This window comes from Callithrix jacchus, chromosome 1 (genome assembly GCF_049354715.1).
Source record: "Callithrix jacchus isolate 240 chromosome 1, calJac240_pri, whole genome shotgun sequence".
NCBI classification, from domain to species: Eukaryota; Metazoa; Chordata; class Mammalia; order Primates; family Cebidae; genus Callithrix; species Callithrix jacchus.
The window spans coordinates 64,906,708-64,930,972 of NC_133502.1; the positions used below are offsets into that span (position 1 = coordinate 64,906,708).

General features: G+C 41.2%; 2 protein-coding genes across 2 annotated transcripts in view; one reads left to right on the forward strand and one right to left on the reverse strand.

Annotated features, from left to right (window-relative positions):
* RNASEH2B (ribonuclease H2 subunit B) overlaps positions 1 to 24,265 on the reverse strand; it is a 125,823-nt gene continuing 101,558 nt past the window's right edge. The window contains exon 10 of the mRNA XM_035297754.3: positions 1 to 15,648. Within this exon, the coding sequence (XP_035153645.1) occupies positions 15,634 to 15,648 (15 nt within the window). The 3' untranslated portion in view covers positions 1 to 15,633. The remainder of the gene's footprint in view (positions 15,649 to 24,265) is intronic.
* Positions 5,614 to 24,265, forward strand: part of LOC100390920 (guanylate cyclase soluble subunit beta-2-like) — a 27,289-nt gene continuing 8,637 nt past the window's right edge. Inside the window, 9 exon segments of the mRNA XM_035297765.3 lie at positions 5,614 to 5,766; positions 9,767 to 9,866; positions 10,728 to 10,924; positions 12,612 to 12,721; positions 14,159 to 14,263; positions 15,282 to 15,499; positions 18,871 to 19,191; positions 21,798 to 21,946; positions 22,507 to 22,651. Of these exon segments, the coding sequence (XP_035153656.3) occupies positions 5,614 to 5,766; positions 9,767 to 9,866; positions 10,728 to 10,924; positions 12,612 to 12,721; positions 14,159 to 14,263; positions 15,282 to 15,499; positions 18,871 to 19,191; positions 21,798 to 21,946; positions 22,507 to 22,651 (1,498 nt within the window).

The following is a 24,265-nucleotide window of genomic DNA, read 5'->3' on the forward strand; positions in this document are numbered from 1 at the left end:
TTTATTTATTTATTTTAAACATGTTTTAATACATTCACAAAAGGAGAGAGAATTGTGTGCAGAAACCCACATACCCTCCACCCAGCTTCACTGATTAACAATATTTTGCCAATCTTATGTCATCTGACTCCTCCACTCTTTTTCTGGTTTTATATTTTCTGGAGTGTCTTAAAACAATTACCGGGTTTTTCACAATTTCATTCATAAATATTTCAACATGGGTCTCTAACAAGAAAAATACATTAAAAATATAATGATAATGCCCTGATTGTAACTAACAAAATTTATAACATTACAGTGGTCTGGGCTGCAGCTGTATTTCAGCTGGCCATGGATAAACATGGTCTTTATGATCTTATTATGTAAGATTCCCTATGGTCTTTTCAGAGCAATCAACAAAATCTTTTCTACTTTGACATAATTTCAAACTTACAAAAGGTTTACAAGAATAGTACGAAGAATTCCCATAAAGTCTTTATCCATATTCCCCAAATGTTGACATTTTACTTTATAGTGTCTATCCTTCTCTTTGTATCTATGTTTATACTTTTTTCGTGAATTGTTAGTATATTGCAAATGTGATGCTTTCTTTCCTTAAAAATTCCCTTAAATAACTACAGTACAACAGTCAAACTCAGGAAATGAAGACAGATATGGTGCTATTATCTAATCTATAGACCTTACTGAGATTTTTCCAGTTGACCCAGTGATGTCCTTTAGAACAAAAGGAAATTGTGGATCATGTCAGTTATCATGTCTCTTCAGTATTCTTTGGCTTGGAACAGTTTCTGAGTGTCTTTATGTTTGATAACTTAGTGTCTTTGGAAAGTTATGGTCAGCTGTTTTGCAAAATGTTCCTCAATTCAGGGTTATCTGATATTCCTTATGATATAATTCAGGATATACTTTATTGGTAGGCAGATTACATATGTGATCTTTTGTCCTTCCCAGTTTATCACATTAGGAGGCATATTGCATTGATCTGTCCTGTTATTAGTGATGCTAACTTTGATCCCTGGTTTATGTAGAATTTGCCAGCTTCTCCATGGCAAAGTCACCCTTTTCCCTTTGTAATTAGTATCTTGTGAGGAGATACTTTCAGATTATGCAAATATCTTGTCATTTCTGAAACTCCCTCTTTCCTAATTTTAGTATTTATTTGTGATTCTTGTCTGAATTGATACTTATGATGGAAGTCAAATGGTGATTTTCTGAGAATATTATTCCTTTTGTATTTATTCGTTGAGTTTCTGTAAGGAAGAATCTCCCGCCTTTCCCCCACTTATTTACTTATATCAATGCAGATTTGTGATTGTTATTTTTTAAAAATAGGTTGTAATCCTTTCCTTTTGTTATTTATTTTGATGCTGCAAGAGTGAGCCAGTGAGAGCCCCTAAACCGGCCGCTGTGTCCTTCTGACATGTCCTCATCATTCGTTGATCACTTCTTTACTTTCTTGCATAACAAGATGTTACAGGCTGATCTCATCCTTTCCCTGCCCCAGCCCTGGAATCTGCCATTTCTTCAAGGCCCTGATTCCTTTTACTGCAGAAGGACATTTAAAAACCAAGAAGTTTTAGGTAAGCCCACTGCTACTGGGCTGTCACTGCTCTTAGGCCCTCTCAGTGGGCAGTGCTGGAAAACAGATGTCATATACACACACCCACACCCACATATACACACACATCTATCTGTCTATCTATCTATCTATCTATCTATCTATCTATCTATCTATCTATCTATCTATAACCATGATAGGTTTCATTGTTTTATTATGTTAGATTTTCGAATCCAGAGGCACAGGGTTCATTCTATTCCTCCCCTTTCCATAACTGTAACTTCATTCTCAGATAGTGAAAAACCTGGCTCCCGCTATCCACAATATATTTACTTGTATTCTCAATCCGTGAATGTTCACAGCATAGTCTCAGAATTGCTAGCCCACATGGCTGTGGAAAGGAAGCCTACTTAACTACAGTCAAATATTTGTTTAAAGTTCTTTTTGTTTGGGCTTGAGGACACAGCAGTGTAAATGCTATGCTCAAATATTACTGGGTTAATTTTTTTCCTGGGTAATTATGTTATTCAAAACTGTTCTGTTGAAATGCTATTCTGTGAATTCGTTTCTGTTTGTATTCTGTCTTAGGAGTTTTCTCTATCTTTGTGGATCTTATATTTTATTTATTTTAAGCATATGAAACATTAACATGACTCCCCAAACCAGAACCCTTTTTTAAAATTTACTTTGTTTATTTTTTTAAGAAGGAGTTTCACTCTTATTGCCCAGGCTGGAAGGCAATGGCACAATCTTGGCTCACCACAACCTCCACCTCCGAGGTACAAGCGAGTCTCCTGCCTCAGCCTCCCGAGTAGGATTACAGGCTCCTACCACCATGCCTGGCTAATTTTGTATTTTTAGTAGAGATGGGGTTTCTCTATGTTGGTCAGGCTGGTCTCGAACTCCCCACCTCAGGTGATCTGTCCACCTCAGCCTCCCAAAGAACTGGGATTACCGTGTGAGTCACCGCTCCTGGCCTCAAAAAGTTATGCTCAAGAAAATGTCATTTCCCCTCAACTCCACAATTTTTCTAATCTTTCCACCCCCATTCCCACCAATGTCCTGTAGGTAACTAATCTCAATAGATCCAGGTTTATTCTTCAGGGGTTTAATTTTGTACAAGTAGGCAGACAGATGATTATTTCCCTGTTTTCCCTTCTTTCTTACATGAAAGAATACTAAACATAGTATAAATTCCCCCCCGCCCCGCACTGTCAAAAAACATTTTAAGGCATCTAAGTTAGTTTAGTTCTTTCTTGCAGTTTCTAACCATTTCCTATATATCTTTGTCCCCCATGACTTAGCAGGCTCTTAGAATCTTAAATACAGTGAGGCAAAACTGTATAAAAGACTAAGACAGGTGTTGATATTTTTTTAAAGAGGGATTTGTCCTCTGCTGGACAAGCATTCTCAACTAAGAATTCTAGAAGCAGCTTTAGATCCATTACAGGTGGAAAATATCGCATTCAAATCCAAGACCCTTGTTTGGGAAACAGTACATCTCAGCCAGATGTCCTTTCCTGTTAACAGAGCTGGGCATCCACAGACAAAATAACCAGAGCCTGGAACAAACAACTTCCTGGGTTTTTGTAAGTTTAAAGATTTTAAAGTCAAACAGGCAGTCTTTTACCCAAAGCTGACACTCTCACTTGAATATAACTTTACTTGGCTTACAGGCAGCCCAGTCCTCCTGGGAGTGGTCCTTGGGAGAAGGGGGGCCACTGGGACCCATGCTTTTCCTGGCAGGTAACAGGATACACCTGCTCAGAGCTCTGGCCTCCAGGCTGCACAGCACAGCTGTTTATTCTCAGTCTGAATAAGCTAGATTTAGAGGGAACAGAGGGATGGAAGCAGGAGAACAGAAGGACAATTTTGCATCTGTCCATTTACATTTTAGCAATTCTCCTTCCAGAGACTCAAGCATTGGAAAGGAACTTGGTAGAATTTGTCTCAGATCCCCTAGGAGTTAGCAGGTGGCCCCTGAATACTGGTAAAGACAAGCCTGCCTGCAGCCAGCCAGGATGCACCCACAAGCAAAGAACCCAACGGAGGCAGTTAACAAAGGCCATTACCACGGCTTCCTCTGCCTTCCCAAGCTTTGTCTAGATTCAGATGAGGATAATCAATTTTTGGAAAATATGTATAACTCATCTCTGACAAAACTAGACCGATTTAGTGGGGACTCTACCCTGCTCAGATGACAGAATTATCTGCCCCATGGTCTGGCTGTGGACTATGAGTTGTAGGGAATCTGCTCTTCAGACCATCCTAGGAAGCAAGCAGGGGCTGGAGAATGCCCAGACTTCCTTGGTCTGTCCTCTGTCAGATTTAGCCCTTGATAGCTCAGGAGACCTGGAATGTCCCTTGCTGTGAATTCCACATCCAGCCAGAGCATCACAGAGTTTTTCAAGGATGCAACCATAGGTACTGGAGATTGTGACTTCTTCAGGCCTTCCATAAACCTGAGCACTACGGACATTTGCCCCAGCCCCCAGGGCTTTCATGTGTCACAGCCCCATTGTAAATAAGGAGGTTTCTCACAGGAGCTCCTGGCCAGCAGCATGGATGGATGCCCTGTCTCCTGTGTCAACGATGCCAACGCATAAGCAGCCCTTGCCTTGGGGAGACTCCTTGCTTCTTTCATTGCTGCTTCAGAGGCTGGGGGATGTGGTACACAAAGCACTGAAATTAGAGCTGGAGCCTCTTCAACAAACTGGCCTCTGCAACTCTGTCACTGAAGTCAATTCACAAAGAAGACTCAGCCCCCATAGGCTAGGCTGTAAAAAGGACATGATAATAAGGTTAGCTAACTTATAAGAGCTTGGCAAGTATTGAGTAAAAGAACCTTAATTAATGTGTGTTTTCATAACTATAAAATATTCTTTAAAAATGTTTGCTGGCAGGCTGGGCATGATGGCTTACACCTGTGATTACACTTTGGGAGTCTGAGGCAGGTGGATTACCTGAGGTCAGAAGTTCAAGACCAGCATGACCAACATGGTGAAACCCCATTTCTACTAAAAATACAAAATTAGCCAGGTGTGGTGGCACATGCCTGTAATCCCAGCTACTTGGGAGGTTGAGGCAGGAGAATAGCTTAAGCCCAGGAGGTGGAGGTTGCGGTGAGCCAAGGTCATGCCATTGAACTCCAGCCTGGGCAATAAGAGCAAAATTCTGTTTCAAAAAAGAAGGAAAAAATTGTTTACAGTCTCTGCAATAAAGCGAACAATTGCTCACTGTCTATTCCAATAGTGCAGACCGGGGAGGGTGGGAAGTGGGCAGCAGCCCCCGTAACTGCAAATCTACCCCCAGTGTTCATCAGGCACCTACTTTGTAATTAGCGCAGAAAACATGTAGGACCAGGTTGCTTCTCTCCAGAATTACCATGAGTTAGGAAGAAACAAAATGCAACACTTAGGAAGAGAGAATTCAGCGTGACCTGGGCTATTGAGAGAAATCTTTACGGAGAATGGAATGTGAATGCCGGGCCTCACAGGGAGGCCAGGATCTGATGAGATTGGGAGAGAAAGGGAAAGTCACTGTAAGTATCTGGTATCATCTTTTTGGTAAATCAGGATCCTATAGCCTTGAAGGGATAGTATTTTCATTGCGTATTAGTTATTTCGCAGAGGCGGCCTTGCATTCTTGTTACTGTTCATATTTAAAGATGTGGGAGATGTTGGGCGTGACTGTGGAGGGCCGCGCCCTCCCCACCCAGAGTGAAGCTTGTCTGGGCCCTGGCTTCAGCAGCTAAGCAGGCACAGCATCTCTGCATCCCCTCTTGACTTTGAGGAAATATTTGTCATGGAGACTCAGGTTTCACAAGCACCTACCCAGTGCTGGGCTGCACTGAGCTCCTCACAAAGGCCCCATGACATGGAGGTGATTATTTGCATTTTACTGATGAGGAAAGTGATGGCTTAGAGCGTAGCTCAATAGGGTCACACAGCCAGGATGCGAAACTCCCGGAAATAAATGAAGACCACACAAAGGACAGCATACACTTCCGGGGGGATTTTTTTAGGGGGTATGCTTTGAATGCTACAGGAGTCTCCATGGAAGCCATCCTCAAACTCTTTGGAGAATACTTCTTTCAATTCTGTAAGATGTCTGGCTATGACAGGATGCTTCGGACACTCGGAGGAAATCTCATGGAGTTTATTGAAAACGTGGATGCCCTCCACAGTTACCTGGCACTCTCCTATCAGGTAAGGCCACTTGCGTTTGGTCTTGGCTGCCCAAGAGGAAACAAATGCTGTTGCAGTCCTGCTGGGCCAGCTCCCCGCCTCTCCCATTAGATGCGCAGTTGCGGGAGAACCCTCCCATCTGCAGAATCCTTGGTCCCTGGTGTTGGTGGGCCCAGGAGTTCTTTTTGGAAGAGAATGAAAAAGAAACACCTGTTGGCCACTTTTACAAACTGGCCCACAAAAACTGAAGGGATGGCCTTTTCAGATAGGGGCTGGTGTGGATTTGGAATTAAATCCTGGAGACTGATTGCAATTGGAACAAAGGCTGGAAAACAGTCAGGTTTCAGTGTATTTGCAAAAGCTCTCCTAAGGTTTCCTGGCTGGGATGGAGTTGATAAATTGCATATGCAGCCAGATTCATATTATTCACGTATCAGAAATGAAGACTTGACCGGGCTCAGAGCCAGAATCGGAAACCATCTAACTCTGATTAACCCATGGGTGACCGACTGAGGTGTTAAGAAACTAATTTCCCTACTGGGATATGTCCATTGGAGTGCTTTCCTTGGGTTTCTTGTTTGTAGAGATCATTGGAAATTCAAATGCCTAGACTGTCTTTTATTTTTTAGTCAAGAAAAGTTTAAGGAACATTTATATATGTCATAATAACAGTTTATTACTTTTAGAAAATAGTTTAATTTTAGGGCCTTTTATATTTCACCAAGATCTTTTTTCTATATTGGTGTTCATATCCACCCTTTCAGGGTTGTCATGGGGACAAAACAGGATTGCAGATGCTAAAAAGCCTCAGCAACCATTACTCCCTTTTATAGACGATAAATGGGCAAAGCATTATTTTCTCCATTTTTCATATAAGGAATCAGAGGCTTGGAAACCTTAATTGACTTCACTTATGAGTCATGAATAGTTGGGCATGAATAGTTGGGCATGAATAGTTGGGTCTGTTCTGTTGTTATCATGTGAACTACTCGAGGGTAGAGGGAGTGGAAAGAGCCCTGCTTATGGGGTCACAGGGGCCCATGTGGCTGTCCCACTGGCTCTACAACTTACCAGCTGTGTGATCCTGGGCAAGTTAGTTGCCATCTCTGAATCTCAATTTATTTTATTTAATAACTACTTATTGAGTGACTAGTATTTACTGAGTGATCCTATGTCTCAAGCACTTTTTAAGGCATTGGACACAAGCAGCTGTTAGGTATCATTAAAGAACAGAATAGAAAAGAAATAAGGAAGAAAATAACCTACCTCATAGCAATGTGTGGATTACAAGAGCTAAGACGTAAATGTCTCTAACATTGTAATCAGCCCAGAAAATCAGCTTTCCATAAATAAATAATAACTCTATTCTTTCCCCTTTGTTTTCTCTCTATTCAATATGGCCAGTTTAAGAATTATGATAATTTGCAGGGCAACTTCCTTTCAATTTCTTAGCTAAAGCACAGCAATTAGGATATAAAGAATACAATTAGGGCCCTTTAATATTTTTTGTAATACATATATTTTTTTTCTGTGATATTTTTTTCTTTGCTTTTTAATAATTTCAGTTTATTCGTAAAGATTCAGAGGGTACATATGCAGGTTTTTTATGTGGGTATATTGCATGATGCTGAGGTTTGGGGTATGACTGAGCCTGACACCCAGGTAGTGAGCATAGCAACCAATGGTTTTTCAATCCTTGACCCCCATCCCTTCCTCCCTCCTCCAGTAGTCCCCCGTGTCTGTATTTGCATCTTTATGTCCACATGTATTCAATGTTTAGCTCCCACTCATCAGTGATGCTATAGAGAAGCAATAGAATGGAACTTATCTGGTGGTATTTGAGGACATTTTGCATATAATAAGATAAATAAAATATTTAGATCTCATAATATACAAGTTGGAAGAAAATACATGCAATGATACCTAACAGCTGTACAGTGCTTTATTCTGGGCAAAGTATTATAAGTTGTCTCTTTAGGCAAAAATAACAAAATAAGATAATGTTCACTTTTTTGTGTCTATCTAGTAATTTGGTAGTGCCTTTAAGACATACATTTTTGATTATAACTGAACCTTTAATCTTGTTATGCTTTAGCTAACTTCTATTGAGTGCTAATGAGGCAGGTGTTGGGCTAAGTAATGTGTCCACATTGACTTATCCTCTTGATGCCCTAAGAGTGGGCAGTCTTGTTTTTCCTACTATACAGAGGAGAAAACTGAGGTCTAGAAAGGTCAAGTAACTGTCCCCAAATCACCCAGGTGTGGTGGCTGACCTGGACCTAAACTCACGTATGTCTCCGAAGACCCTGGTCTGTGCTGTTCTCATTATTCTTTGGAACAATGAGAACTTTGTCAAAGATCACATGGCTTTAGGTGTATGGCTTTATTTCTGGGCTTTCTATTCTGTTCTGTAATGATACCTAACAGCTTTATAGTGCTTTCTTCTGGGCAAAGTATTATAAATTGTCTCTTTAGGAAAAATATTTTTTGATTCTTTTATTCTTTGCCCTAATTCTCCACTTTTAAAAAGCCCTATTTTAATCAAGAAATAAAAGTATAACTACATTGTTTAGAGACTTAGTGACACTGACCAGAAGAACTAAAAGCAAAAACTTTTGGAAGTGTCTCTGGGCTGGGGGTAAGGAGTGAGGGGTATGAAGCAGGATCTTGTGGACTTTCTTTCAGGCCTTCTGTGATCCCTTACTTTATTTTCACTATGTAGGATTTGGATATAATTTTTAAATTAACTTAATTTCCTGTTTTATCAATGCTTTTTATATGTGCTGCCTTGACTACTCTTTACATTTAGTCAAGATGTAAACACACATATATACAAATAAATATAGGTACTTTCTCTAGGTACATACTTTTGGAATTATAAACAAAAAGTATTTGAAGTCTGGGCGGGGTGGCTCACTGAAAAGTGCTGTAATCTCAGCATTTTCAGAAGCTGAGGTGGGCAAGATCATTTGAGCCCAGGAGTTTGAGACCAGCCTGGGCAACACAACAAAGGCCCAACTCCACAAAAAAAAAAAAATACAAAAAAACATTAGCTGGTCATGGTGGTGGCATGCCTGTAGTCTCAGTGACTTGAAAGCCTGAGGTGGGAGGATCACTTGAGCCTAGGAGGCAGAGGCCGCAATGAGCCGTGATCACACCACTGCAATCCAGCCTGGGTAACAGAGCATGACCCCGTCTCAAAAAAAAAAAAAAAAGATAAAGTGTTTGGGAAAAAATGAAACCCATTTTAACTATTAGCCTTTTACCATGGAAGATCTTGGAAGGAACCCATCTCCTTTACCTATTCCCTCACTTGGACCAAAAACTGTGTGTCCAGGGTACTGAGTTGCCTACTAACTAGATAGAGACTACCCAGGCAAAGTCTCTGTCCTTCTTTCCTAGTGTTCATCTCATTTACTGTGACATAATACGTACTTGAATGTCAACATTTATTTCTGGAGAAAGGGGATCTCTTCTGATGTATCCTTGAAGGTTCTACTTTCTAAATGTCTAAATTGCCATCACAGATGACATTATCCTTCCAGAACAAAAAATTGATTAGTTCTACTTGCAAATTCCTCTGATTCCATGATGTATTGGAGAGTGAAGATGCCCATGGTCACTTGGTCACAGACCAAGCATGGCAGAGACTCACTAAGGCTTCCTGTTACCAGCAGCCAGCTGTTCTTGGAATATGGATAGAAACAGCATGGTGCAAAGGCTCATTTGGGGATCAAATGTCGTTCTACCATTGATCTAGGTTTACCTTCCCCGAGTCTTATTTTCTTTCTCTAAAATGGAACTAGTACTTGCCATACAGAGTTGTTTAAAGTACGGTAGGTATAGTATAAAATTCCTGACATACAGGAGCAGGAACCATGGGAGTTTTTATGTAATTGGAGAGAGGTTTGGGATATAGTTCTGTATGATGGAATGAATAAATACTATTGTTTCACAAAGCCTCAAAAGCATAATTTACATAATTTGTGTCCACTGGGAAAAATGTGTGTCTTTTAATTAGGAGATGAATGCACCATCGTTTCGTGTGGAGAGAGGAACAGATGGGAAAATGTTTCTCCATTACTATTCAGATAGAAGTGGTCTGTGCCACATTGTCCCAGGTATGGAAATGGTTTAGCTGGCCCCAGAGCTATGGGACCTCTGAAGTGAGGAAAATTTCCCCACAGATTGTCCAGGATAGCTAATAGCTGGCTGTGGGTAAGAGGTTAAAACTCTCTTAGCATGTGTGACTTTATATCATCTTGACCACTGCTCCCAAAGTCCTTGAGCTTTTAAAGTAAGTTTCCAAAATTCCACAAAAAGTGATAATTTGTATTTTTCTTTCAACATTTTAAATATTACAGTTTTTAGATGGTTGTGATAATTCTGCATATATTGTGTCAACTCTTCATTTGCATTTAGCATTGTAGAAAAAGCATGTTTCCACGTTTTCACAGTCTTTAAAACCACATATTAAATGGCCGAATGATATTGCGTATTGTAATTATCTTAACTAATCTCCTATTATTAAACTTTCAATTGTTACTAATCTTTTGCTATTGTAAATAATGCTATCATGAACATCTTCATCCATGCTTTTCCTATATTTTGTATATAACCCTGGGATAGATTCCCAGAGGAACAGTTTTTAAAACTTAATCCTTAATGCTTTTACAACTGAATCTTGCTTACATTACCTCTAGAGTTTGTTTGTTTAATCAGTTAAATGTCTACCAAGTAACAAACAAATACCAAACTAGAAATTAAAGTGGCATGGATTTAATGGTATCCAAACACGTATAACTTCAGTCTCTGCATGTTTTTATTTAGTTGGCTGTCACTGATGCCTGATTTAAAGCAGGGCCAGGGCTTGGCAAACATGAGAATATTCATCAGAGGTTTTACAGCTTGATTATTTTATGATTTTTGCTGATACAATAGCCTTTGACCATCCCTGGACAATAGGTGTCCTTCTGCTGCAGGTATCATTGAGGCTGTGGCCAAAGACTTCTTTGACATTTATGTAACCAGGGACATTCTTGACACGAATGAAGAAGTGGAAAGGACAGGGAAGAAGGAGGATGTTGTGTTTCTGATTGTACAAAAGGCTTGCGGGAAGATAAGAAAGACAAAGACAAACAGGTTACAAGACAATCAGGGCATCGAGAGAGACCAAGAGGTACTGGGTTTGCTATGCCTTTAGAAAGCAAAGTTGCCCTTAAGTTGAGCTACCAGTCTTGGAACAATCTATGCAAATGACAGAATCAACTGGACCTTCTGTTTTTTGTTTTTGTTTTTTAAATTTTACTTTAAGTTCTGGGATACATGTGTTGAACCTGCAGGCTTTTGTTACATAGATATATCTGTGCCATGTGGTTTGCTGTACCTATCAACCCATCATCTAGGTTTTAAGCCCTGCATGCATTAGGTATTTATCCTAATGTTCTCCCTCTCCCTCCCCTGCCACCCCGACAGGCCCTGGTGTGTAATGATCTCCTCCCTGTGTCCATGTGTTCTCACTGTTTAACTCTCACTTTTGAGTGTCTATGGCCATACCACTCTGAATGTGCCTATTTTGGAAGTTAAGCAGGGTCGACCCTGGTTAGTATTTGGATGGGAGACCAATTGGACTTTCTAATAGTGCAATCAAGGCAGAGTATCTCAATTTTGGCACAATTGACATTTTAAACCAGATAATTTTTTGTTGTTCATGAGCTGTCTTTTACATTATAGTATGTTTAGCAGTATTCCTGGTCTTTTCCTACTAGATTCTAGTAGAACCTCATCCCCTCATTTGTGGCAAAAAAATGCATATATATATGTCTCCTGGCATTGCCAAGTGTCTGCATAGTCAGATTAATGGGTAAAATCATTCCCAGTTGAGAATTGTTGGGTTAAGGTTAGCAGGATATACACTGGGAAGCTTTCTGGGATGTATCTGAGCCTGGAAAATTTTCACCTATAAGAATAACCGGCTGGGCGCAGTGGCTCATGCCTATAATACCAGCACTTGGGGAGGCCGAGGCAGATGGATCATAAGGTCAGGAGTTCGAGACCAGCCTGGCCAACATGGTAAAACCCCATCTCTACTAAAAATACAAAAAATTAGCTTGGCATTGTAGCATGCACCTATAGTCCCAGCTACTCTGGAGGCTGAGGCAGGAGAATCACTTGAACCCAGGGGGCAGAGGTTGTGGTGAGTAGAGATCACACCACTACACTCCAGTCTGGGCAACAGGGCTAGATTCCATCTCAAAAAAACAAAACGAGGGGGGCATTTGAAATGTAAACTTGATGGCTTTGTTTTTTCAATCCTCCTCAAATAAATTGATCTTTCCAGTCTCCAGTGCCCGCAGCTGAAACCAGTCAGATGTCCTGAGTCGACTCAAGACCCTGTAGTCGGCCACTTCAGTTGCAACTGGTTTGGTGACCATTACCTGCTTAGGTAACACATATGTTAAGTGAACAGTTCTCCACACACATAATTTGTGGAAATACCCAGATTAGGATTAGTCTGAGATTCCTTAGACTATTTTCAAAGCCCATCTCAGAGTCTTTTCACTGCAGAATCTTCCACCACAGGAAGAAATGTTCAAGCATGATTCCTTGCCAGATACCGTCCTAGTTCCCTCTTGAGATTTTCTAAAAAGTTATTACTTTCTTTGATAGAGAAATAGCAGGAAGACTAATTTGATTAGAAAATATCGGGAACTCTAAAGTCTTGGTAGAATTGGTCTTGTAAGCCCTCATGCTGTTCCTTTGGCCATGGATACCCTTCCTTATCTAAAGGTGGACCCCATCACTGCAAATGGGGTTTGTGCTTCTCCAGTCATGTGACCAGGTGCTTGTCTCCCTGCCATCTGCAGGCCTTCCAGGCAGCTCTTCTCAGAATGAAGGAGAAATATTTAAATATTTCTGCTTGTCCTGTGAAAAAATCCCACTGGGATGTTGTGAGAAGCATAGTCATATTTTGAAAAGATAAGTGAGTGATTCTCCCATGCTCAGCTCTGATCTCAGAATGATTACTTGATTCTCAGGAGTAGGGGCCAGTGTACACTGATGGGGCCAAAATCTCTGCAATTATGATGGCACTAGTTTCAGCAAAGCTAGGATTTTTCAGCCATGGTTTTTAGCTTTAAAATGTCAGGCTCTAATTGTCCTTCCATTGCCCCTCATTATTTGTGCCGGGTGACATGGAGACACCGTCTCCCTTGTCCTAGGAAAAAGTTTTTGGAGACACAATTGAAATCAGTCCCAACTAGTGGCAGATGGAGAGAAGGAAGCTGAGCACCGATGTACCATCAGGAACGATGAATTTTCCACAGCTCCTGTTTGGCAGTCAGGCCTTCTCCATTGGGACATATTTCTGGACTGGAGATCTGTGGCTAATAACCCTAGTTGCCCAGCAAAGGACACTAGATCAAGAGCCAAGAAAGCAAGTTTCTGGCTCTGTGCCTAAGGAAGTATGTGACCCTGGACAGAGTCTCCATCTTCTCACTTGCAAAATGAGTATTAGCATTAGTCTTGCTAAAGTACCCCTGTGGGCACTGAGCTGATCTAACGATTAGCACCTGATGCCTGAGTCTGAATAAGGACTCTAATCAGCTGGGAGAAGGGAGTTAGGGTGCCCTGTGTCACGGCTCAGTGGCAGAATGACTTGAGCCTGGGAGAAGGGAGTTAGGGTGCCCTGTGTCACGGCTCAGTGGGAAGGTGACTCGCATCTGGGAGAAGGGAGTTAGGGTGCCCTGCATCACGGCTCAGTGGGCAGGTGACATGTTTCTGGGAGAAGGGAGTTAGGGTACCCTGCGTCACGACTCAATGGGACAGGTGACACGCATCTGGGAGAAGGTCTGCAGGGCTCAAAGGGTTGCATTTTGCATCCTTCAAGCCATGGCAAGTGAGTCAGACACACAATTGACATCCTTTGTCTAGGAGATTTTCATATCAAAAAGGCTCCATTTCGAATCTCTAACCCCTGCCAAATAGGACTCTTGGTTAAATTTTCACGTGCCACCCAAAACTGTCAGTCTAAAAAGCTCCATGGCAAATGTCCCTGATGCTGGGCCTGGAGCACACGCTCTGCTCTGCTAGCTCATTGTCTGGCTGTCACCATTTCAATGCCGACTCTGTGTTCATGGTGAGACGTACTCAATTGGCCCAGAAACTCTTCAGCAGCGGGCAGAAACTTGGCAGGGGGCAGGAGGGCTTCTCAACCTGGTAGCAAGTTTTCTGTTTGTTTTAATTTGGAAGAATTGCCATGGCCATCTGGAGATGCTGAGGGAGCCCGTGCAAAGGAAGGCGGATTGCACTTCGCCTGTGAAACACTTAAGATACTATCCCTATCCTAAGCTCTGCTGTCTGCAAGGGTGGGGGAGGGAACTGCTTCTCATCGGGACTTTCTTTTTCTCTGTCCAGGGCATGTCGCAAATGACTTCCAGCCAGTTTATCCTGAGAGACTCTGGATTGAAGAGAAGACATTCTGCAATGCCTTTCCTTTCCACATTGTATTTGACGAATCAATAAGAGATTCTTCCCTCTGTAGCTTGGAATTGGGGCTAAGCCAGGAAAGTAAGCATGATTTACAGTCTCTTATGAATCTATGAAGATTTTCAAGTCCCTGAGAAATTCCCAGGGCATGGGAGACTAGGGTTTACCCTGGCAGGACCATTGATTTCCTTGTCATATTGTGATATCCTCCAGGAACCAGAATGTTGGATCTTTTTGATAGGGTAGAAAGGGAGGTTTGAACTGGTAAATGCATGGGAAAGTTTACCATTAGAAAAAAGGGAAAAAGGAAGTGATGCTAAAATTCACTACATAAAGAGACAACAGAACACAGTCAGTAGCAACGATAGGGTGGAATGCTACCCATGATCTCTTCCCATCCTTGTGACCACCACGTATGTCACTATCCCACTGAGCTTCACATTCTGCACCTTGAACATGGGGGAGAGGTCCATGTCAGCTCATGCCACTGCTCTGTGAGAGTTGTGAGCATAACCATTTGAGTTGGGTTGTTAATTTATTTCCATGGATAAAATATATGTCAACTGAATTGATTCTGAACTCACTTAAAGGACACCTATTTTACTTCTTCCTTCTGTGCAATCACTGGAGATAGCAGTGAAAGGCATCTCCCCACCCCTCTGATGGATTTCTTCACCTAGGCCTGGGCGTTACATCCAATGCTGCAGAATTTTCTAGTTTCTTCATTAGTAATTGAGAGACAGTGAGAGATAGAGTTGTCTCGGAGAGCTACGGAGGAACTATTAGCCCAATAGAGAGCTGTAACCTCATTTCTCTTTAGTCAGAAATAAGCCTCTGAGCACTCTTGGACTATTCTTTCCTCTTTCAGACATTAGCACAGATTCGATTGATTAAAAAAATTCATTACTTCCATGTTGTCGATTCCATTACTGACCCCCTTTCCCCATAGTGAGCCACAGAACATGGCTAGAATGTTCTTTCCAAGGGGAAGTTTATGCGGAGGGAGGGTTGCTTTCTATTTCTCAGTCTTAATCTGTCCTCTGTGGATAGCTACAGGTCAAGCAAGCTGGAGTGAACATTCAGAAGTATGTTCCAGGACTCCAAACCCAGAAGATTCAACTGAATGAGTATTTCTCCATCATTCATCCTCAAATTACCTTCAACATTTTCAGCATTCGCAAATTTATCAACAGTCAATTTGTCCTGAAGACGCGAAGAGAAATGGTGCCTGCAGCATGGCAAAGTCAGCCCACACTCAAACTTCAAGGTAATCACTGACTCCTTTCCTGTTGCTCCACGCCTGCTTGAATGATTGATCAGAAAGGCAAGAGGCAGTTTTCCAGTTTCCCAAAAAGTGGGGAAGGGACTATGTTGAGACCACGTTTTCTTTTTTCAGACATTTCAACTGGACTTGACCTGTAAACAATATATTTTATTTCCTCAACTATCTCTGGTTTAGACATAAATAAACTATATGTGTAATATAGTTATTTGTATATATAACTATAAAATTATATGTTATATAATTATAAAATTCTGATCTGTTACCAACATTTTCAGAATGCATGAGGTACTATTGATATTAATTTAATTTAATAAATTTAGTTTATATAGCAACATGATCATCTAACTCACTATTAGTAGCACACACATTTTGTTTTTAATTGTAGTAAAATTTGCACAACATAGAATTTACCATTTTAATCGTTTTTAAATGTACTGCTCATTGGTATTAAGCACATTCACAAGTTGTCTTACCTTTACTAGCATCCATCTCCAGAACTTTTTCATATTGTGCCAAACTGAAACTCTGTACCTATTAAACAATAACTCCTCATCTGTCCTTCCTCTAGTCCCTGGCAACCAGCATTCTACCGTCTGTTCCCATGAGTCTGACTACTCTAGACACCTCATATAAGTGGAATCAAACAGTACCTGTCCTTTTGTGACTGGTCTATTTCAATTAGCATAATGTCTTTAAAGTTCATTCAGACTGTAGCATGTGTCAGAATTTCCTTCCTTTTTAAGGCTGAATAGTATTCAATTGTATGAATAGACGTTTTCTTTATCCAATCACCCATCAGTGGACACTGGGTTTCTTCTAACACTTGGCTATTGTGAATAATATTACTATAAATATTTTTGCCTCTCTGAGTCCCTGCCATCATTTCTTTTGATTGTATATCCAGAAGTGTCATTGCTGGATCACATGGATTTATTAAAATTAGGAACCCACCATACTTATTTTCATAGTGGCTGCTCTATTTTACATTCCCATCAAAAGTGCACAAGTGTTCCAATTTCTCCACATGCTCATGAACACTTATTATTGTCTGCTTTTAAAAAAATAGTAGCCATCTTAATGGGTGTGAGGTGCTACCTTATTGTGGTTTTGATTTGTGTTTTCCTAATGATTAGTGATATCGAATATCTCTTCATGTGCTTATTGGCCATTTCTACTTACCCTTCAGAAAAAATATCTATTCAAGTGTTCTGTTCATTTTAAATTGGGTTGTTTGCTTTTGTGGTTGAGTTGTAGAATTTCTAATATATTGTATATTAACCTCTTATCAGATATACAATCTGCAACTATATTCTCCCATTCTTTGTGTTACCTTTTCACTGTTGGTTGTGTCCTTTCATGCACAAAAGATTCTAATTTTTATGAAATTCAATTTATTTATTTTCTCTTTTGTTGCCAGTGATTTTGGTGTCATATCTAGGAAATTGTTGCCAAATCTGATGTCATGAAACTTTTCCGTTGTGTTTTCTTTTAAGAGCTTTATAGTTTTAGCTCTTTCATTTAGGTCTTTGATTCAATTTGAGCAAATTTTTGTTTATGGCATGAAAGGGCACACATTTTGAGCTGTCTTTCTATTAGAGGTATGATTAGGTATTCCGGGGATCAGCACAGGCAGAGCTGGGGGGACGTTCAAGAAGGGAATGACATGTTCTGGGAACCCAAGTGAGGTGTAGAGTGGAGTGATGGGAGAGAAGGCTGGCAAGGTGAGGACTTAAACTCTGTAGTACAGCTGGAAACACGCGGAAGTGTTTGCCATGATCAGATTTGACATTTAGAATGATCACTCTGGAGATATGTGAAGGATCGATCAGAGTGTAGAGAAAATGGATCCTGGGAGGCCAGATGGAGGCCACTTCTGGAGTACAGTAGAGAAGCTCTAAGCTGCTAAACTCCAGTGATGGCACTGGGGTGGCAATTGGAGGACAGACTCATAAGATAATTAAGTCAGGACTTGATGACTGCATGTAGGGAACTGTTAGGATAATTATTAGCTTCCTTGTTTGGGTAACTGGGTGATGAAGGTGCTGGAAAAAGGACATGATATAACATCCTTGAGGCAGGGATTTTTGTCAGTTTGAGTCACTGCTGTATTCTTTGTGCTGAAAACAGTGTGTCTGGCTAATTGTAGGGGCTAACTACATATGAAATGAAAGAACTAATACAAAGAGAGATTTGTAGAAGGGGGTTGAAGATAAGTTCAGTGCAGATATCCATGAATAAATACCTAATAGGGAGCACAGAAGAAAAAAATAATTGTTCATGGAGGTATTGTCACAATCACCCTAGAGGGGATTTTGGCAATATGTATCAAAAGCCTTAAAAATGAGCATATTCTTTGTCTAAGTAACCTGTGTCTAAGAATATATCTTTTAACTAACTGTGACTATACACAAAGATTGCCTCAAGCTTATTCATCACAATGTTGTTCATACAATGATAAGCTAGATATAATATAATCAATATTAGCTTATTATTTATTAACATACAGTATGAGGAAGGCAACCAGCAAACATTAAGATGCATATCTATGTTTAATACTACCAAAGAATATGTTACATATTTTAAGTGAAAAATTCAGATTATGAAAAGAAGATGCCATGTAATCCCTCTCTTTTTTTTTGTAAAACAAAGATATATTCCAAAATATTAACAGTAATTATCTGTGAGGTGTGATTGTGGGTGATTTTTACTATTTTCTTTCATTTTTTTTGTTTTCTGCAATGAATATGTACTGCTTTTACAATAAGATAACAAACATCTATTTTTAATGAAATACACATCTCAAGTTCAGGAAGCAAGTTTTCTCTGGAAATTCAGATTCATGGTCAGCATGTGTAGGATGCAGTTATGTGATGCTAACCGAGAATACCAAGACAGAACCCTCAGAAACACTAATGTTTAAGGAATGATATTAAAACAATGTAAATAAAAATTCAAAGCCTTAGGGGAAATCTCAGAGATAAAGCAGTGTCAGAGAAGTCCTAGGAAGTGAGATTTCAGGAAAGAAGGTCTGATTAACATCATCAAACAACAGAAGGACTAAGTAAAAAAAAGGCCAAGAAACTTGTGTTGGCATCAGTAGCATGGAGGCCATTGAGAGATGGGAGCCACCTCAAAGTAGGCAATAGACAGAGCTGCTGGGGAAAGAGGAGAGATGAGTAAGTGGAGACAGAAAATGTATGTAACTCTCAGGGACCTTGAGTAAAAGAGAAGGAGCTTGACTGTGCAGTAGCTAGAAGTGCATGGTGTGGGAGATGACTGGTTGCCCAGTGAGCTCATCTCAGCCCCTGCTGGTGATATAATCTTATTGTTGCATTTCTCTCCATGATGGCAAGGCCAGATGATCTGGATGGATTCCATGCAGTGCATGGTGTACCTGTATTCTCCAAAGCTCCACAGCCTGCAAGAGCTGGAAGAATGCAATATGCATCTTTCTGACATCGCCCTCCATGACACCACCAGGGATCTCATCCTCCTGAACCAGCAGCAGCTGGCTGAGATGGAGCTGTCCAACCAGCTGGAGAGGAAGAAGGAGGAGCTGCGGGTCCTCTCCAAGTACTTGGCCATCGAAAAGAAGAAAACAGAGACTTTGCTTTATGCCATGCTTCCTAAACACGTGGCCAACCAGCTGAAGGAGGGCAAAAAGGTGGCTGCAGGTAAGGCACTGTTTCCTGAACAGGGACCTCTGAGCAGAGGGTGGTATGTCTTAGTGGTCAGGGGCCCAGGTTTGAAACCAGACAGAAGTGGTTTTGAATTCTGGCTCTGTCACCTGTAAGTGACATGATCTTGGGCTAATTACTCCACCTGCATATCCTCAGCTTTGTTCTGTCTACATTGATAATAATAAAAATATTACAGGAGTGAAACATGAATTATATAAAAATGGTTGTCAACTACACATACATTAAGTTCTCTCAGAATTTAAGGATGTGTCATGAGATTGGCCTCGTTACTCAGTGACAATGAGTAGGGTTCTTAACTATAACTAGACATAATACACTCACACACTAGTTAAATCATAGGGTTCCTCTGAGGACCATTCTGGGACAGTACACTATTTACGGAGGCAGGGATTTCGTGTTTACCCTGAACTCATTTTCCATTTGTCACAAGACTATGTTCATTCACCAGACACATCTGGTGAGCTTACTCTGTGTCAGGGTGCTCTTCCAGATCTGGGCACACAGAGGAGTTTTGTGATTTTATTAGATATATGCAGAATAAGTTAATGAGGGTGGGAATGACCAAAGGAAAAGAAATTCATTTGCATTAAAAAGCAATGATTGTGCTGGGATCCGTGTTAGACATTTAACGCGTGCTGTTTCATTAATTTTTCTCAAAATTAATGAGGGAGGTGTTGTCCATATAATATTGCTAAGCAAACTGATATTCAGCACAGCTGACAAATGAAAGAGCTGGAAACTAACTGTGTTAAGGCCATCTAACCGCAAAATCCACACGCTTTCCACCACATAAGGTGCTGTGGTGACATAGGGACAAGGAAAGTAATAATAAATAGGTGTCAGGAGAGAAAGAGATAGAGGGCAGGTTTGAGTTGTGAAGGCACCTCTCAAATGTTTCAGCCACTTGAGTTGGGCCTTGAGGCTGAATTTCAGCAAGCAAAGAGGAAAAAGGAATCAGCAGGATTTCCTCACTGACCAGGTGGGGAAGGTAAGACAGAGGAGGCAGGCATGGGTCTGAGGCTTCTTGCATGGAAAAATGGGCTGCTTTATCCTTAAGACAGGGCCAGAAACAAGAGCAGGGTTGGGGGAGAATGACAAGATCTATTTTAGAACATTGAGTTTGAGATGTCTGTGCCACATATAGCATGGTCAGTGGCAGGAATTTTGGCGAGAGCTCACGGGAACATTGTGGCATGAAGCTACACACCTGGGGGTTATTGCAATGTGGGCGGGTTAATCATAGACTCTGTGAATAGGAGATAAGATCACCTAGAGAGCAGGAAGTGAGAAGAGAGTGGAGTATTACTCCTTAGGGAACATCTACTTAAGAAGGTTGACAAGCCAAGGAAAGATGTGAAACGAGGAGATCAGAAAGGTAGGAGGAATATGAAGAGAGAATGATAGCCAGAAGCCAAGGAGAATAGAAAGTTCCACGAAGGGGAAATTACCACCAGAGGCATAACTGACATAGAAGGTACCCAGCTGCATTCAAGGAGCCATCAGTTTATTCACTCAATATTTATTGAACATCTACTGTGTGCCAGGCCCTGCTTTAGGTGCTTGGGATACAGCAGAGATCTAAACTGAGAGTCTCCCATCTCATGAAGCTTTGTATTCCAGTGGGGAGGCCAATGATAACCAAATAAACCATTCCATACAAAATATCATGCCACATGTCTACGGAGTGGGTGGAAGGCAACCAGGCTAAGAGGACAGCCAGTCTAGGGGCTATTTTATATAGGGTGGTGAAGCCAGTTCTCACTGAGTTGGTTACATCTGAAATGTGAGTGACAGGCCCTGTAGATATTTGAGAAAAATGTCAGGCAGAGAAAACACCTCTTTCCTTAGGTGTAGAAGCCCGAAGGCAGGAGGTACTTGGCATGCTGGAGAAACCCCATGAGGCCAGTGTGGCCAGAGTGGAGGGAGCCATAGGGGCATGGGGTCAGAGACGTGGCGGGAAAGAGGTTGGGGGGGTCCCCTCTGTAGGCCGTGGCAAGGACTTTGGATTACATTCTAGGAATAATGGAAGTCATGCAAGGTTTGGGGTTGAATCGTGGGAGATCTGACTTAAACAGGGCATCTGGCTGCTGTGTGGAAGGTGGTATGAATGGGAGCCAAGGTGGAATCAGGGGCATGATTTAGGAGCAAGTGTTGAGGACAAGGTAGCTTCCCTGCCATACAAAGACGGGGACCCACCGTTTCACAGTGACCTGTCTCTGTCAGCCCTGTCCGCAGGCTCTGCTTGGCCCACTTGCTAGGGGCCCTTTCTGTCCTCCCACAGCACTGGTCACATCTTACTAGCAGCATTTGTTCATTCGTGTGTTTCCTTTATTAGACGGGGTCTCCTTTGGGGCAAGGGCCTGGTCTGCTTGCCCCTGTGATATGATTCTCCTAGTATGACTAGCTTGCAGTGGGCACTCAGTAAATGTGTGTTGAGTGATGCCGAATTGGGAATGGCATCCAGCTCCTTTTCTTCAAGGCACAAGCAGGTTTGAGTCTCAAAGGGCCTCTGAATACAGAATTCATGGACCAATTAGTCTGTCTCCTTGATTCTCACTGATACCTGGTTTCTGTTGCAGGAGAATTTAAAAGCTGCCCAATCCTTTTCAGCGATGTGGTGACATTTACCACCATCTGTGCTGCCTGTGAACCTATACAGATAGTGAACATGATGAACTCCATGTACTCCAAGGTTGACAGGTTAACCAACATGCACGCAGTCTATAAAGTAAGAACCTGTGCAGTGTTGGGTGTTTCACAGTGTGCTCATGCAGGGTGAGTGCTTGATTCTAAGACTCCCTTTGCCTCTGTCTGGCCCTGGTCTGGGGTTTGGTGTGGATGAGTATAGGGTCAGAAAATAAGAGCTGAAAGGAATTGGATGTATTTTAGGAATTTTCTTACAATACTCAGTGCTAAGATAGTACTCTGGTGCCCTTGAGGGGCAAACACTGTTTTCCTAGACCTTAACGGTTCTCCTACTCCTAAATTCCACAGAAAGTCGAATCCAAACAATGTGTTATCCCATATGTAGTATCACATGACTACCCCAGGCACTTCCTCTTCTCTGGGATTCGTTTGAACAAAAGCAGACAGGCCCTTGGCTCTCTCATGGATGTTTCCCGAGTCCTTTTCCTTCTTACTTCCTCCCTGATGCTCCTCATACCCTTAGCAAAGAATTGCCAACTTTAATATAGTCCCTTTGTCAATATATGGAAAATGGAAAAAAGCACAGCGACATGTTTAGTACATTAAGGAAACCCTCTGAATACCTATTTTTTTCCCTGACAGGTAGAAACAATTGGAGATGCTTATATGGTGGTAGGAGGTGTACCAGTGCCTGTTGGAAACCATGCTCAAAGAGTGGCTAATTTTGCCTTGGGGATGAGGATTTCTGCAAAGGAAGTGATGAATCCTGTTACGAGAACCCATCCAGGTAGAGAGCAACTGTGTACTTGGCTGAATGCCACACATCTCACACATAAAAGTGGAATTCTACTTATATGCTTAGGTGATTACTGGGTATGTTGCCATCATTAAAATGGGTAATTTATCCTAACCCTTTTCTTCTCTTGCATATGTTCCTAATAGAGATATTCCTAAGGCTGCTATAGTCTAAACTTTTCTCAAATTTCAGAGGAGCTGTGGTGCTCAAGGTTTTCCTATGGTTGACTGCAAGCTTCCTTTGTTGGTGATTTAGGACAGCGCTGAGCAGTTCTTCCTCTTTACCTAGCAGGGTTCATTCCATCTTAAAAACCAGATCATTTATAATTCCTGCTTTTTTGTTCAAGAATTTCAACAAGTGGTTCAGGTTTACTTAGCAGCCAACTTAGCAGGAAACTGTGTCTCCAGCATGCCATCTGACAGGTTCAGAACTCAGGCTGAGGCGTGAAGCTGCCTGCAGTCAGAAGGCCAGGCACTGTGGTGCCGTAAGATATTCAGAACGGCTTTCCTTCCACCACGTGGCCACTAGCGAGACATCTGCTCGCCTTTCTCACAGAAAGGTACACTTCCAAGTCTGGAAGTTTGTTCATACTCTAAAAGTTGAATAGTTTTGGAGATGAAAAATGAACGTCCTCTTCTGCTAGCTCAGTAGATCCTAATGCTCCCGGGATGGCTGAGAACCGCATCCCTCTGCCTTTTATCTGTAGATCCTTTCCCTGCTATTATCAGTCAGAAACTCAAAATAAACTGATCAACTCGAAATAAACAAAGCCAATTATAAGATGGAATATAATTTTTCCACATTATAACCTTTTTACAGGAGATTCTGAAAATATGCTCCACTCATCCTGACCATGGTGAGTTAGAAGCTGAGAAGCAGTGTAGATCATGGCTACAGCATTCACTGTAGTCTTCTAAGTAAAGGCTGGCCTTAGTCACAAGAACAAGACAGCTGCCATAATGACTCACTGCAAACATGAAGTGTGCATCAGTGAAATAAAAATCCAATATAATAAATAAAAAATCAGGATAGGAGGTAACAAGGGAAGAGATAAAGGAGGTTGATAAGAGATAAATGTTTCAGTTAAGGCACCCTCATGTAAGCCACTGGTGAAAAAATAAAAATATGTGGTTGCGTAAATGGAAAGTGTAGTGTGTGTGTGTGTGTGTGTGTGTGTGTGTGTATGAAAGGGGCATAGCACCAGAGATGAAAATAATGCTACACCAATAAGAATAAAATTAGACAATTAATTCTGGGAAACTCTGAACGTGGATTTACCATGAAAAAAGAAAAGGAAAGAATGTTAGCAATTCCAAAGTAAGACTATGGACAGAATTAGAAGCATCACTAAATACTAGAAACAGCATATCACATGGGTTTATTCAAGGATGTAGGGAAAAGAACTGGAAACATTTTCTCTTTTACAGAATTATGCTGCCATTTCTACACTTTAAAAATTATTATGCACTGAGATATTCTATTCTTTTATTCATATAGCTTTAATATACATTTACTGAGGTCTATCCATGCATGAGACAGTATTACTAGGTGCTTTGAAGAGTTCAGATAATCCTCTATTTCTAGAGGAATTTATAATTTTATTTC